At 37.2% G+C, this 15,986-nt stretch overlaps 2 protein-coding genes and 1 pseudogene across 2 annotated transcripts; 1 reads left to right on the forward strand and 2 right to left on the reverse strand.

Annotated features, from left to right (window-relative positions):
• Positions 1-280: 280 nt before the first annotated feature.
• LOC109087707 (chloride intracellular channel protein 4-like) lies at positions 281-6,445 on the reverse strand. Its single transcript, XM_042778815.1, has 7 exons — positions 6,305-6,445; positions 2,733-2,941; positions 2,249-2,358; positions 1,832-1,957; positions 1,534-1,640; positions 1,085-1,260; positions 281-936 (listed from the first exon to the last, which is right to left on the reverse strand). The coding sequence occupies exons 2-7, from the start codon at positions 2,766-2,768 to the stop codon at positions 772-774; spliced, it is 720 nt and encodes a 239-aa protein (XP_042634749.1). The 5' UTR covers positions 2,769-2,941; positions 6,305-6,445; the 3' UTR covers positions 281-771.
• Positions 6,446-6,586: 141 nt separating this feature from the next.
• On the forward strand, positions 6,587-10,376 carry LOC109087706 (alpha-(1,3)-fucosyltransferase 7-like). The gene is made up of 2 exons (XM_019101909.2): positions 6,587-6,729; positions 7,724-10,376. The coding sequence occupies exon 2, from the start codon at positions 7,731-7,733 to the stop codon at positions 8,802-8,804; it is 1,074 nt and encodes a 357-aa protein (XP_018957454.1). The 5' UTR covers positions 6,587-6,729; positions 7,724-7,730; the 3' UTR covers positions 8,805-10,376.
• LOC109046005 lies at positions 10,302-13,732 on the reverse strand (annotated as a pseudogene).
• Between the last annotated feature and the right edge of the window lie 2,254 nt (positions 13,733-15,986).

Genomic DNA, 15,986 nt, shown 5'->3' on the forward strand with positions numbered 1-15,986 from the left:
ATGTCCTTAATATTAAATTGTATTACGAATATTAACGTGCTCTAACAGTGTTGGTGTTTCATATTTACACAAAACATATTAATATTGTTTTATGTCGCGCATAAGACACAAAAAAAATAAATAAATAAAATTCATTCAAAAACATGCATATGTATACTACTAATTATGTAACAGCCCACATTTGGTCTTGTTGACAGTAGGAAAAGTGGTGAGACAACTCAGTGTAAATTTGTGTTTCTGTAAGTTCTCTTAGCTTGACCAAATATATCTAGTTGAGCACTTTTCTTCCATAAGAATTTTATTGGTTTGCAAGCTGTTTTATACATTCTGGACGTTTCAAGAGAGTCCTTTGACATCAATAACATCACTGTTGTCTAGTGCTTTGTCTTCTTTTTTCTCATGGGGTAGAATTTCAGACCAATTATGTCTCATTTCACACAGATTTAAAAACAACATTGACAGACGTTTCTAAATGAGTGGCTATCAAACACAAGTAATCCATCAAAACCACAGACAAATGTAAAACACATTTAAATACTAAAAATGGCAGGAACAAATAAGGCAGGCATCTGGTATTCACAATTGTGGTTTTTAAATGATGAACGAAAGCAACCTCCACCCATAATATACTCTGATAACCAAAATTCCCATTAAGAATATATTTATAATAAAGGCAGTTTTGGGGTACACATTAGACCAAAAAAAAAAAAAAAAACCTTTACAAAAAGATTCCACACAAGCTTTGTCCTCCTCCTCCTTTGAAGTCCAGTTTTACTTGTTGAGATATTTGGCCACTGAATGGTAGGCAAGCAGAATCTCCTTGTCTTTGGGGCAGGTGAGGTGGAACACATCCTCCTTGTATGCTTTGTCCAAATACTTTGTGAGACCTTTTAGCTCTGCAGGGATCTCAAAACCACGGTACTTCTTGCACACCACCTATAAAGTCAACAAAACATTTAGATCTATAAACTACATGACTACATCACTTCATTCCCTCCACTAAATATCAACTGTATTATATCAGCACTACAATATACACTTTACTGAATTTTTCATCTAAATGGGAAAAAAAATGACCAAGAACCTTGACAATGTGCAGTTTTGGAAGCAGGTTGCAGTCAGCAAGAGAGAGCGCATTTCCGTCCAGGTAATGTCTTGTGGATTGGGATAAATCTGGATTCTGGTCCAGCTCATGAGGAAGAGGAGTCAACAAGTATTGATCCAACTTCATCAAACTCTTTAGAAATTTCTTCTCCAGCACTGAAAGGCACACATTAACCATACCATCAATGTATTGATATTCAAATACATATCTATCTATCTATCTATCTATCTATCTATCTATCTATCTATCTTTGAGTATATTATATACCAATTAGAGCAACAAGTTTTCCCAAATGCTTTAGAAGTGACAGCCTCCATATTTCAAACATAAAATGTCTTGAGGCTAATTTCTAAGATTCACTGCCTTCTGATCAGTTACAGACTTTACTGTTCACTGGCCAAAAAACTTCAGAGAAGGGTGACCCTTACTGTCATTGAGCCCAGGATTGGGGTTTTTGATGTATGCCGAGAATTTGTGAAAGATGTCATCTCCTGCTGTGTTAGACTCCTTATAGCGGCAGCATAACTTGGGAAAGCTGTAATGCAAAAACAATGCAAAACAAGCTTACTGGGTGATTTTTATTTTCCATTTCATTATGTAAAAGGTTGAATTTGTAGTGGAAGACATTTTGTACAAACAGTAAGATACATTTTTCAGGAATTCTTGTATATTTCAGGAGCTCACAACGAAATACTTGAAATCTTTGATCTGGTGAATGCTACTCACTGTGGGGGAGCAAGGGTCTCTTCTAGAAACTCTTCAATTTTGTTGGTGTCAGTACGGACCTCTCCGTTATAGATGAGGAAAGGGGGCTGAGAACCTGGAGCCAAGTCCTTTAGTACCTCTGGAGCTCTAGAAACAAAGAAAACATAAATAAACAGATCATTTTTGAAGGAACTTAATGAGAAATGTTTGAGATTATATTAAATCTCTGATTGCATAACTAAATACAGTTTGAGACATTGTTGAGATCTTTTTTTTTCCTTAAAAATAAAAAAAAAAGATGTGTGAGATTACTGGGGCCCTTATCTCTAGAGAAAAAGAAAATATCTTCTGTAGATCTCAATTTAGCACCCCATTTAATCTCATTGTTGTCTAGGAGAATCTGAGAAGAACTGTCATCCCGATGTTGGCATCTCTCACCTCTTCATGTCCACTGTAGTGAGGGTGAAGTTGACCCCCTTCAGCCAGAGAATCATGAAGAGCCGCTGACAAAATGGGCAGTTACCAACACTTTCACCATCATCGCTTGCCTGAAGATAACATTCAGTTAGCAACCCTTTAAAACTCCTAAAATGGAAATTATTTAATGTACAAGTAGAAACATGGAACTACTTCCTGAAAAAGCACCATAACATTTACAGGCATTAGTATTAAAATGTTCATGTTTTTGCATAAAATAATTTAGCCTTTGTTCAGATCTTATCATAAGTACTAAATTCAGCAAGACCAGTTCAAGGCCACCAATGTTGTTTTCAAGGATTATGTCATAGGAATGATTGGAAGAAACCATTTTGAGCAATGGTTAGATCACAAGAGAAACTTTTACATCTTATATCTTAAGAAATCAAGTTAAGCACAACAACAAATTGACTATTTGAGAGTATTTGACTATTTAAGCTCTAACCTTGACAAACAGTTCAATCTTCGCTGCTTCAGCCATCTCTGGTCCTCCTCTACCTCCTCCTCTTTCTGTGGCAGCGTCTCAGTTGCCCAGGATCTCTTGCTGTCTTAGGAGGATCAGGTCAGTTTACATCAATCCACCTCAGAGCCTGCTTAGAATCCACTTCTCGTCACGTGTTCACACTTGGATGTGTCTGTCTTCTGCTTGGACCTCTGAAGAATTAAGTTGTATTGATTGCACTAAAAGCAGCACCTTTCCTTCTTCCTCTCCCAACTGCAGTTTCTATCGTTTTCCTTTCAGAACCGAAAAACTCCCACCACACCCCATTGGTCTTGAGTGTTCGGAATACTTGCCCACTGGCCCAACCTGTCCAACCTGTATCTTCCCTCATTCTCTACTGCTTTAGTCATAGCGAGTTTCTCTCCAAACTGCTCTGTTCCGTCCTACTCCCATCATTCTCCACTGCTATATAGGCATAGACACTGTCTATAGTCATTTTACCCAAGTTTACCCAAAAATAAAAATACTGTTATCATTTACACATTATGCTGTTTCAAACACATGATTTTGTTTTTCTTCTATAGACCACAGAAGGAGATGTTTCATTGTATGTTCATGCTGCATTATAAATTAATTCAAACCCTCTATTTTACTTATAATGAGCAAGTAAATGATAACTGATTTTAATTTTTGGATTGGACTTTTGATGAAAATGTATAGCTTCATGCACACCCTCTTTTTTCTGTGGTTATGGTTATTTGTTTAACACTTTGTGGCATCAAAACTGAAACGATACTTTTAATTTCTATATTGTTGGTCACTGCTGAAGAATTTTGTTTGATGGTAAAGATACTCCAGTGAAAAAAGGGAGAGCGTGATTTTTTACTGGAATGAGGTGTGACATAAACTCTAGCATTTAGCCGTGTATGACAAATCATTAATTTGAAAACGTATTGTTTCAATTTGTATTATATGTTGTAACCACACCAATGTTTTTTGTTTTCACAAAAAAACAACAACAAACAAACATGGCAACTGTTTCAAAATGCAATATATATATATATATATATATATATATATATATATATTATATATATATATATATATATATATATAGACACACTAAACCAAGGTTCTTGAATTATGCCAACATTATGATTTAAAAAAAAATTACTACAGTTTTGTGCACTGATTTTTGGGGAAATCTGTGAAATTCTGCCAAATTTAAATATGGTGAAGAGCTAAAAGCCCTGTTTCGTTATTGGTAGCTAAAAGAATCACTAAATGAACCAAAATACTTTATTCAAACACTCCTTTAAACACAAGCTACTACATGTTAACACAGAGGACAAATGTCCTGAATCACCGCCTTTGTTCAAAATAGTCTGAGTCAATTAACTTTTAGTAAAGAATTAAAGAAACGTCAACTGAACCAGTTTTAATCTGGAAAATTAGAGTATCACCCCTTGTAAAAATTACCAGGATAATCATACCATTAAGGTTAGATGCCAAAAGCAGGCGCGGTTAAATATTCACCCAAAACACAGACCTCTATTTAGCTAAACTGAATAAATAATAAACTGTAAATATGTTCAGCATTCTGAAACAAATATTTTTGGATTTTTTTTAACAATTTTAAGTCATAAAGTGCGCAGGATATATTAAAATTCATCTCAAACTTCGGCAGGCACGTAAAATGATACTAATGCTGGTGTAAATTTTCTGCCCCTTTGCAAACCTAATGGCAGGCCATATGTCAATTTAGCAGACATTACAACCATTCCATGTCAGATAGCCTATTTATGGAATATGCACGCATGATTTTGATAATTGAATGGATCATTTTCCATATGATGGCTCACAAGATGAAAGAATGCTTAGAAGTTGTGAAGAGGTTGACAGTTTAATTGAGAATCAACTCTATTTTGATCAAAAAGCCATGTGCATCAATGAGAAATTCAAATCTGATGTGAACAAGAAACTGATTGTTCAGACATCTGAAATTATTATTTTGAAAAAAAAAAAAAAAATACACTTAAATCCGGTGATGAGAGTTTAAGGGTAATTTTAGTGCTTTAAAAAAAAATAAAAAGAAAGAAAGAAGAAAAGAAAAGTAACACTGCCCTCTAGTGTTGAGTTTGGGTAATGTAACTCTGAGGCACAACATTAGAGTACATGACATTCTGACTTCACCTTAATACAACAGCAAACGCAAAATGAAAACATGACTTTCTTTCTTCTGTGAAGCAAAAATGAAAATATTGTAAGGGATGTTTCAGTTGTTTTTGCCCATGCAACGTCAGTGGGGTCAAAAACAACATTTTTTTTCATGTTCCACAGAAGAAACAAGGTCATACAGATTTTGAAATGAGGATGACTAAATGACAACACAGTTTTTGACTGCAAAATTGCAAAACAGCATTGGTCAACCACATTAACCAGAGAGAACATGTTGGTCAACATTTCCTAAAAGTCATGCTTGGCTCAGCTGATATTTTCAGTAGGTCGTTGATGCAATGCTTAGTCTGTTGTTTAAAGCAAGAGACAAAAATAAGTGATTAGAGTTCCGAAAACACACTTTTTAATACTAATAACATGAATATGAGGAGTTGAGAGCGTTTCATCTAATGATTTCTTGTCTTTAAGTCAAGTCGCATTTATGTACAGTGCTTTAGACAGATTGTTTCAAATCATTAAACAAGTATAAGTTCAGCTGTAAAGCAGCTCTTAATAGACTGGTGTCATTATTCAACTCAGTTCTGTTCAGTATTGATTCAGTGTAGTTTAGTAGTGTGAATGTTGCCAAGTTCATTAATTATGAAGCAAAATCAGTTCAACTATAAAGTAGCTCAACATAATAAAAGCGTGATTATTTAACACAATCTTAGCAATCATATTTTATGTTTTAATTAATAGAGGCTAATTCATATGAAGTCTTATGATCTCTTCTCCATGTGAAAGTTGTTTAGGGACGGCCTTCATGGTTACTTTTTTCTACAATCTTACATTTTTGTGCGATTCACCTCAAATGAATTCATATGAAATCGCCACCTCGCAAAATAGTTACGTTTTCCAGTTCAGTGATGATTCAGTTTAGTTCAATAATAGTGCAAAGTTCATTAAATTATGAAATGATGTTTATTCAGCAGTAAAGCAGCACTACAGTGGAAAGTTGTCATTATCCAACAAGTTTTGTTCTTTATGTTGTCTCTCTCTTTATTTATAAGTTTATTATTTTTTATATATTACAATAGAGTAGATGGAAAAATCTCAAATGACCCTATGCACGCCCAACAGTGATATCACATTGTTTTTACTCATATTTCTGACTTTTTGAGGATATTTCTACAGGTCTTTTTTCTTGGGGGACATAACAAAAAAAAGTTTGCAACAGTCACTTTTCACTTCTCTAAATAAAGGCACAGGCGGCAACAAGGTGAGGATGAATGTGTTAGAGTGAAGCGAAGAGTTTCGAAAACACTCACTTCCTCCTACTGTAGTATTTTAGTGCCCTCTGCACAGAATTCAGAAACCACAACCACACAACAGACACTGATAAATGCACTGATACTCACAGAATTGAAAAAGCTCATGCCACGTTTCTCACTCGTCCTGCTCTTTCAGCAATGGTTTGTAGTAAATTCAATACTTAATGTCAGGTGGTAAACATCAAGCAGCCTTTTATTAGACAGCATGTTGCACTGAAAGGCAATACATCGTGTTCTACAGTCTTGAACTGTTAATAAGGAAATGTGGCTCGTGTCAGGTTAGATGCTTTAATGATCAAGGGGCGATGCAAAATGGGAGGGGAAGATATCTGAAAGGGAGAACATAAGACTGATCTTAACAGGAAGCTGTCGTTTCCTTTGAGATTGAGTCATTTCACAAATCTTTCCATCACTAAATGACAGGACAGGCCTCCACCTATCCTCCAAATTGCATCTTTTCTCGAGGGACTTGACAGCTGCGGTCTTCCTCACAAGACACTTTGCCCACACAGGTAAGAATTATGCCATCTATTGTTTTTTTTAATGTGCTTTAGATTTTAATGTTCTTTAGATCTTCTGTATTTTTTCATACAAGCATTTGTCTTTTATGTCCTTTCTCTTACATTCCCGAAGTACAAAGCATCATCTCAGCAGATCTCTTTTGTTCTTTTTTGCTGGAATGTGATCATCATCTTTTACTGTTTATGAAACAAAAATGAGTGAAAAAAAAATTAGCGCACTAAGTATTTTTGACAGCATTACACAAAAGTAAATGTTTTCATTTATCAAAGCTATTTTAGAAGTACAATATTTGCAGCTGCATTATTAATTTGTGTGCAAAAGTGTCTGATGAAAGGGGAATTACCAAAGTGTTTGGCGTGTCATGTGTGGCCCATATGAGATGATATTCTTGATCTAAAATACAGGTTTTATTAGGTTATTAACATGACCGCAGTCTTTATCTCATCTGAATATACTTGATTTAAAACTTTTGGGGATAAAACAGTGATTCCGGTTAACAAACTAAAACAACACTTTTGGAAATAAAATAAAATAAATACCAAATATAATTCAAAATATAAATAAATACGAATAAAATATAGTTTATACATAATACTAAAATAACACTGATTCAAACGTACTTTTCATTTCTTTATGTGTTCTATTTGATTTTGTGTAGCAAAAGCTATTCTGAACTTTTTTTGCACAGATACCACATTAGGCTTTTAGCAAAGAGAAAAGGAAAACAAAGGGAAAATGTTTTATTTTCTGAAGTGCTAGTGTTAATTTTAACAGCATTTGCATGGCATTACAATTTCTTGACTCAAAGTCAGAAAGCGAGAGAAGAGACACTCCCTCTATGGTCACACCTCTTATCATTTTCAGAAAGGAAGACAATGGCACGGATACTGACTTTGACAAAACCACAAGTTATACGTTAAGACCTTGCATGATGTCCAACCAAAACAAACCACAAACTAATGACCAGTTCTGCTACTTCCACAGCACACTTATGGGCTCCAGCATAAGATGTATAGCAAAGTGGAGGAAAAGGCATCTGCAAGCCCCAAAGACTCTCCTCATTTTATTCCTGACCATCAGCTTTATCTACAGTTGGTTGCCGGTGGATGATAAACAACAACATCTGAATGGCAGCAATGCATCACTCCCAAATAATATCACCATCCTGTTATGGCACTGGCCGTATGGCACCCGGTACAGCCTTGCGGGGGACGTGTGTCTGAGAGACTACGGCATCTCTGGATGTGTGCTAGTGGACAATCGCACTCTCTATGAGAGCGCCGATCTAGTGGTCTTTCATCACTTTGAGCTGAAGCGGCATAGACAGCACCTTCCAGTGCATCTCCATCGGCCCGGCAAACAGAGGTGGGTATGGCTTTCTTTAGAAGCGCCACAAAACAACGGCAACTTATTACCATACAACAACCTTTTCAACCTCACCATGACATATAACTCCCATGCCGACATCACTGTGCCCTATGGAAAGCTGTTACAGAGAAAGAAACCAGGTCTAGACTTTGTTATCCCAAAAAACAAGAGTTATGAAGCCTGTTGGGTGGTTAGCAACTACCAAAAATGGCACAAGAGGAGCGGAGTGTTCCAGGAGCTAAAGAAGAACCTCAATGTGCAATTGTATGGCCTTTTCACCAGAAAACCTCTACCAAAGGAGGCACTGCTTCCAACGATTTCACACTGTTATTTCTACCTAGCCTTTGAAAACACACAGTCTCCACAGTATATCACAGAGAAGCTCTGGAGAAACGCTTTCCAGGCTGGGGCCGTGCCTGTGGTGCTAGGACCCTCACGCAGAGACTATGAAGCCGTGGCACCTCCGAATTCCTTCATCCATGTGGATGATTTTAAATCTATAAAGGCCCTGGCTGAGTATTTGAAAGGCCTAACTAAAGATCCAGAGAAGTATAATGCATATTTTACCTGGAGACGAGATTATATGGTCAAATTATATACAGACTGGAGAGAACGATTGTGCAATATTTGTCCCATCTACAAACAATTTCCAACTCAAAAGGTTTATGAGGATCTGAGAGCATGGGCAAAATGGTAGATGACATTTTAAGGGGCCGTTCACACAGAACCAATTTTTGCAAAAAAAAAAAAAAAAGACTAAAAAAAAAAAAAGACTCAGTCTGAAGACTTTATCTAAAAGTGGAATTTCTTTCAGCTTGAGATCTGGTTTTAGAATACTGTGTCATTCGCAAAATGCTGCAAAAGATGAAAGACAAAAGTGCAATGTTCAACCATGTTTGTCTAGTGCGTGCATTGAAAAACTATTGAAAACATTCAGAATTCAGAAGTACAAGGTCTAGGTTTTTTTTTTAAGTAAACTTTTAACTTAACTGTTGTATTTTTGGAACACTGTAGTGTATGTAATGCTTCAAAAGTTGCAAGATGCAAGCATGGTTAAAAGGTCAAAGATGTCCATCTAGAGCATGTTTACATGGTGGGGGGATATTTTTTAAAGGCAATGCAGTGGAGAAAAAAAAAAAAAAAAACAAGAAACAGGGTAGTGCAATGGGCGGAAAAAAACGTGAAGGGGAACTTTTATCTTGAGCCCTGCGTTTTTAGAACATGTCGTTGGTGAGATGCTGCAGAAGATGCGAGACAAACAGTCAAAGATGTCTATTAGCGCATGACAGAAATAGAATAGAAAAGCAGCAAAGCAAAAATGCACAAAAAAAAAAAAAAAAAAAAAAACAACAGGGTAGTGGAATGAAAAAATGCAAGGTCTAGACTATTTGAAAGCGGCATTTTTAGAAAGATGTCTTATGCAAAATGCAAAGAAGTCCATCTAGCATGTTTAAATAGAAAATCTGTGGAAAAACAATGCAGCGGAATGCAAACGCGTGAGTCACAAGAGGAAAAAGCGAAGTGTCAAAAGACCATTTTTAGAACACAGTGCAGTAGAATGTGAAAACGTAGCCCCAAAGGGGCCATTCACACAGAATGCTTTTTAAGTTTAAAAACAGGAGGGAGCAGTCTAAATACATGCTTTTTTAAGAGTTGAACTTTTTAACTTGCGGCTCATTTATAGTCGTGCGAAATGCTGAATAAAACATGAGCACAATGGGCAAATGTTTCCATCTAGCACACGCTTACATAGAAAAACAATGGGAAAGCAGTGCAGCGAAAGGCAAAAATGTTCCTTGTGAATAGCCACTAAGCACTTTACATGTTACATGATTCAGTATTTTATTTGAATTCATGCTAACAGCATCAGCAGCACCATTTATGTATAATTAAGCACTGAGCATTGGTGTGCACCTGTGCAAGCATAAGAACACAGAAAAGTTATATTGCTATCTATGCTGCTGGGGCCATGATGCCAAACTGAAACCACAATGTGCAAACCTTGCTTCCTCTCCTGTCAACATGCTTATATATATCCTGTGTATAGATTCTGGTTCTGTGTTGGATTGCCAGTTGATATACAATAAAACATTTGGACCCTGAAATATTGTTTTAAACCAAGATACTTCATCTGTAAAACAAGTGTTAAGAGCAACAGGTTAATTTAGTCCCAAAAACAAACAAGAAGTGACTGTCAGTGGAAATGGTTTAATTGCTACCCAATGATATTGTATTTGTTGAGCAGAGTTTCAATAAATTATCAAATGTGGCTTTTCATTTACATTGCATAGGGATGAGCATGCATGATGAACACACCAAAAAGATAAGGCACACGACCTCCACAGAGAGGCTTCCAAACTGGCAGCAAATTTTATCTATAAATCACCCTGATAAAAATTACACCTAGAATTATTTTCAATTGGAGATGGGAGAGTGCAAGCATTTAGAGAAAAGAACAGTGACTGATGTCCTTTGCAAACCATCTAAAAAAGGTCTCCTCCAAATTATAATAAAAAAAAGATCCATCTCTTTAAAAATCAAGTAATTAGTCAAAATACAAGTTCCAAGACCTTGAATTTGCTGCCAGCTCACATAGAAATGTGGAGAAAAACTACAAAGTATGAAGACAAATATGGAAATAGACTTTGGAAATCATCAAATATTGAATGATAAGACAAACATATGTACATTAAAAATTGATACAGGAGCAAAACATCATAAAAACTACTTTAAAAATCATATCTGAACCTTTGACTTCATGTGCAAACGCATTAGGCTGCTAGTATACAAGGTCAAGTATAAACCAGACACTATACAATCAGAGCGTTCCAAGACACGTATGGAAAAGAACCAAATAAACAGATGCAATGTTTACATAAAAATAAATCATATGGCTGATTTTATGCATAGCTCGGCTTGGAGCATCTCTATTTAAAATTTGGCAAGCACCTGTTTAGCTGGTGAGATGACCCACCAGTCCAGGATGCAGGACATTTTTAAAGACCTCCGGTCGATGGAGGGATGGCATGTATAGGGCAGGGGCTCCTCCGGGATGGGCTGGTCCAGGATAGCCTTGCCCTGAAAGGGCCGTGCCACCCATGTGGGGCGGAGGTGGGGGACTCTGCTCGTAATACTGTGCTTCAGCGCATTCATCATCAAAGGGCAACGCTAGACGTTTCCCCTTTTGTCTACGGTTGCAGAACCACACACGTACTACCTAAAGAAAGAAAAAAATAATAAAAATAAAAAAAATACACCGTTTAGGTCAAATGGGTTCTAGAAGCACTGACAGATCTAAATATGATGAATCCAAAGACTTTGAGGCATGCCTACATCTCTCTCCAGGCCTAGGTCATCAGATATATGTGTGATCTCCAGAGTGTTGGGTTTGGGGCACTTCACGAAGTACGACTCCAGAGCAGAACGGACTGTGCCTTCCAAACTGGTCCTCCGCTTTCTTTTTCTCGTGTCTATGAAAACCCGTTCAATTTTGTACATCTGGAAGATAAAAAAAATAATAAAAAAAAAAATAAAATACAAATAAAAATTGTCAATAAGAGACAAAATTGTTCTACTTGAGTATGTAGGCAATATAAGTTTTTAAACAAACTATACAAAGTGCAATTATGCAATCATTTTTGGAACACTTCATGCTCACCATTCAATCACTGTATTGAACGGTTAAATATGTATTAGGCTACATAACGAACATGTTTTGCGGGTTGTCTTGTAGCTTGATATTCTACAACAGAGGTGCTGCAAATTCGATTAGCAAGAAGAAAAAAAAGTCTAAAGTAAAATCTATCTATCTATCTCAACACGCTTAATAAAATCCATTTTGTTTACTTAAAAACAACACGCTTAATAAAATCCATTTTGTTTACTTCTGAAGTAACTAAATGGTAGGATCACCATATCACATCACAAAGTATACAGTATGGTGAAGTGTGATATGGTCTAATGTAAAAATGGACGAAATGGCCCCCGCGTGTCCAAGTAAACAGGCGACTGAGCTGAGGTAAAACCGTATCAAGTTCAACGACAGAGGACGCCGTTTTGAGCGCCCTCTACAGTAGTGTAGCGTACTTACATCCTGAGGGTTTTCGGAATTCTCTGCCTCATTCAGCCACCTCTGGAGCAGCGGCTTCAGTTTGCACATATTCTTGAAACTAAGTTGGAGAGCCTCAAAGCGGCAGATAGTCGTCTGACTGAACATTTTGCCTAGAAACACACACAAAAAACGTTTAAACAGTTAGCTTGAAACTAATGTTCATTCGTACATTTATTTAGCTCTAATGGTCAGAGACCTCAAACTCACCATACAGGTTTCCCAGCGCGAGCCCCACGTCTGCCTGCGTGAAGCCCAGAGTGATGCGTTTGTGTTTGAGCTCTTTAGCAAACTGTTCCAAATCTTCTGTAGTAAGATTCTCCTAAAAGTGTAAATGGAAAGTGGTTCATTTATACCCACAAACGACAAAGATCTAAACAAACCTTTAGTTTAGGTCAAAAACCTCACCTCCTCCTCAGAATCACTGCACCCTCCACTGGAGGAGCCGCTGCTCCTGGCTGCGCTTTGCGCCTGACCCGAAGGGATGTTTTGCGCGGAGCCCCCGTTGAAAAAGCCCGGGCTTTCGAACCCATTTCCGGGTGGAGATGGAGACAGAGATGGGGATGATGCGGAGGGAGTCGGGGGAGCTTGAGAAATATTTGCGGGAGCCGTAATATGAGACAGTCCAGGCCAAAACGAGGGGTTCCAGGGTGTGTAATAATTCACCCCGGTGGGTACGGATGATGTCCCGGGAGTGAGATTATATTGTGACGTAGGCCTGTTTTCTTCATTGGCATATTCATCAACATCCTTTTCAGTTTTTACCTCAGCTTGAATCTTGATTTGTTCCCTGGTTTCAGCGATAGGGGGGCTGATGTTCGCCGGCTGGGTGGCTGCCGTCGCACCCGCGACCTGCCCAGTGAACTCGGGTGCAGCAAACGGGTACCAGTGTTTGGGTTGCGCAAAATCACCGCCTTGCAGATCGCTCGTTTTAAAATCTCCTGAAAATGGGAAGAAGGTTTGGTGTGTCGCAGGGCGGCTGATTCCGTTGAAATGGCCTTTGTTAAAAAGCAGGCTTGGATCCTGAAACATGCCGTGCGCGAACTGCAAGGACGCACCGCCAAGTCCATCCAGGCCCGAGGCTTGAGGGTACATGGCCCTGTTGATCTCATATGGTCTGCAGTCCGATCCTGTCGGGCTCTGTGGTCTCTCCGTCATCTTCTCAAAAAAATAGAAATAAAAATAACCTAAATAAATAAATAAAAAAGTTCTTTAGGTTTCAAGCGAGAAAGCGTTGAGACTGTTGCTTTGATGGGCTAATCAATAAACGGCGATCAGTAGTAGCTCCATGCGAGGATGTTCTTGTAGAAATACCAGACCTACTAAACCAAAGTAGATTCCGAAGCCTCAGATTGTGCGTGTCAGTCTCAGCCTGTGTGGAAATGTGCGCAGTCCTTGCGTGACGGCCATCAATTAGGCCTTCAGAACGTTCTAGTAACTCACCAACACCAACTCTTCCCAATCTCAATTCTGACCCTGTCCCACACAGGTTTTCCTAATCAATCGGAGTTGGAGGCTGGGGTCTCAACCATCTCCTCTCCTATTGGTCACCTGAGACAATAAGCCACAGCTGACGGTGAATTTGTGAATGAACTTGGTTTTCTCATTGGGTGAGGACGTCTTTGGGAATGTGAGGTGTATCTGTATATATTTGCATTTTCCAAAAGTGCACAAATCATACATTTACTCCTAATAAATATTTAACTTCAGTAAAACCTTTGAAAATCCATAAGATGAAATGCATAATAGGCAAATCCAGCTTGCATGTTGAGTATTTACAATACAAATAGCACTACGTAGGCCTATTCACGTGTGTTTTATATTCATGCCACATTAAGTAAACTTTGTTTCAGTAATATGCACTTAATGAGCTTACTTGATATTGAAATTCTTGACATCCGTGGGAAAATTCACTATCTTGTTCACGAAGTGAACAGCAAGTTTTATGACATTTAAACTCCATTTAGCCTACCACATTTCATTAAAATGTATTTTTTTTTATTTAATAAAACAAAATATATCATAAAACTGTATAATCGGTAAAACTTGCTGTTCTATTTGTCCAAGAGAGACACATAGCCTAAAAGGTGAAATGTTTGTCTGTTGCTGATAAGCAATTGGATTACAAGCGTCACATCTCCCACCTTCACGCTGCTTGTTGAATCAGTCTGATAGGAGCCGTTTATACATGCAAGAGCATTTTTGGAAAAAATATCATTTTAGTTCACCTTTAGTTATAGCCAATAAGAAATTAATTCGGATTTTTTTACAATTAAGACACAATAGTCAATGAAACCCATAAAGAACAAAACATAAAATAAAGAATTCATAAAAAAAATTTAACCCAAAACACAAAATGAAAAAATACATAAAAAAAAGTTGTCTCAGATCATGGTGTGAAATCCTAAATTTATTAAAAAATTTTAATCCTATATTCAAAATGCAGAAATGTGCGCCCATATCGCCCCCCCCCCCCCCACAACAAATAAATAAAATAAAATTATATAAATATAGCTAATAAATATAAAAGTTTGTTGAATTGAATTTAAGTTGAATTTGGTAGGCTATATTAAACAATTTAAGTATATAAATTTGTTAAATTAAATTGACGACTTAAAATAACATTATATATCTAGCCTATATTGATATAAGTAGCGAAAATTTTCTTTTAGGCTTCAACGCATAATCAGTTGGCAAGCCTGCTTTTTGTTTCATTCCACATTGTTTACAGTTTGGAAGAGCTCTGCAGACTGATCGATACAGCTGTGCACCCCCGACAGAGCCGATCGGTGCAGATTGCGGCAGGAAGACGCGCCGCAGGAAAGTGGATGGGGGAGGTATTGTGCCAGAAGAGCCCGAGGCCCCCCGCCGCTTTCAGATCCAGAGTTGCGATGGCCGGCCATTAGCTGCCTTTCAGCACTGAACAATAAGTCGCAACCCTTTGATTCCGCCCCTGCCCCCTCCTCTGAAACAAACACTTGACAAAGTTTCACTGACACACTATCCCAAAGCCTCTTTCCAGTATAAACGTACATACCGGAGTCTTATTGTTATACACCTTAGTCAGGGTATAGCACCACTGGCTGTTTAATTTTTGACAGGAACGAAGACCAGGCTGTGAGGGTGTTTTCAGTGGATTGTAGACTATGCTGTTCACAATATACCAAATGTTCAGCTGACCGAACGAATAAATAAATACAAATAGGCTACTATGACCTTTCCAGCTAACTGGGACGTTCTCACAACTTTTACAGACATTTAAAAGTTATATATGGACAACATTCTTAAAGTAATGTTTATGTAACGTTCATATAACGTTATTAATATTTGATATTCTCATAAAGTTGAGAGAAAACGTTCTTAGGACAACATTCTCGGAATGAAATTATGATGTTATTTGAACGTTCTCATGATGTTATAAGAACGTCTGTATATGTTCTAAGAAACGCTTTGTATAACCTTTAACATTCTAATTACACAAAAAATTATATTGTATCTTTCTTAGAATAGTAAGTGCTGCTTAATATTTTTGTGGAACTTGTCATACATTTTTCAGGATTTTTTGATGAATAAAATGTTAAAAAGTACAGCATTTATTCAAAGTAGAAATCTTTTCTAACAATATAAGACTTTACTATAATTATTTATGAATTTAACACCTTGCTGAATAAAAGTATTAACTTCTTTCAAAATAGGAAAGAAAAAAAATGCTGACCCCAGATTTTTGAACTTTAGTGTATATTGTTACAAAAGATTTCTATTTTAAATAAA

The sequence above is a fragment of the Cyprinus carpio genome, chromosome A21 (assembly GCF_018340385.1).
Source record: "Cyprinus carpio isolate SPL01 chromosome A21, ASM1834038v1, whole genome shotgun sequence".
Classification (NCBI taxonomy): Eukaryota; Metazoa; Chordata; class Actinopteri; order Cypriniformes; family Cyprinidae; genus Cyprinus; species Cyprinus carpio.

Coding starts and splice junctions, on each gene's coding strand:
- LOC109087707 (XM_042778815.1), bottom strand. CDS start 2,768: ATGGCTGAAGCAGCGAAGATTGAACTGTTTGTCAAG. Junction 1,958..2,248: donor ACTACAGTGGACATGAAGAG/GTGAGAGATGCC, acceptor CTTTGTTTCTAG/AGCTCCAGAGGTACTAAAGG. Junction 1,261..1,533: donor CAATCCTGGGCTCAATGACA/GTAAGGGTCACC, acceptor TGTGCCTTTCAG/TGCTGGAGAAGAAATTTCTA.
- LOC109087706 (XM_019101909.2), top strand. CDS start 7,731: ATGGGCTCCAGCATAAGATGTATAGCAAAGTGGAGGAAAAGGCATCTG.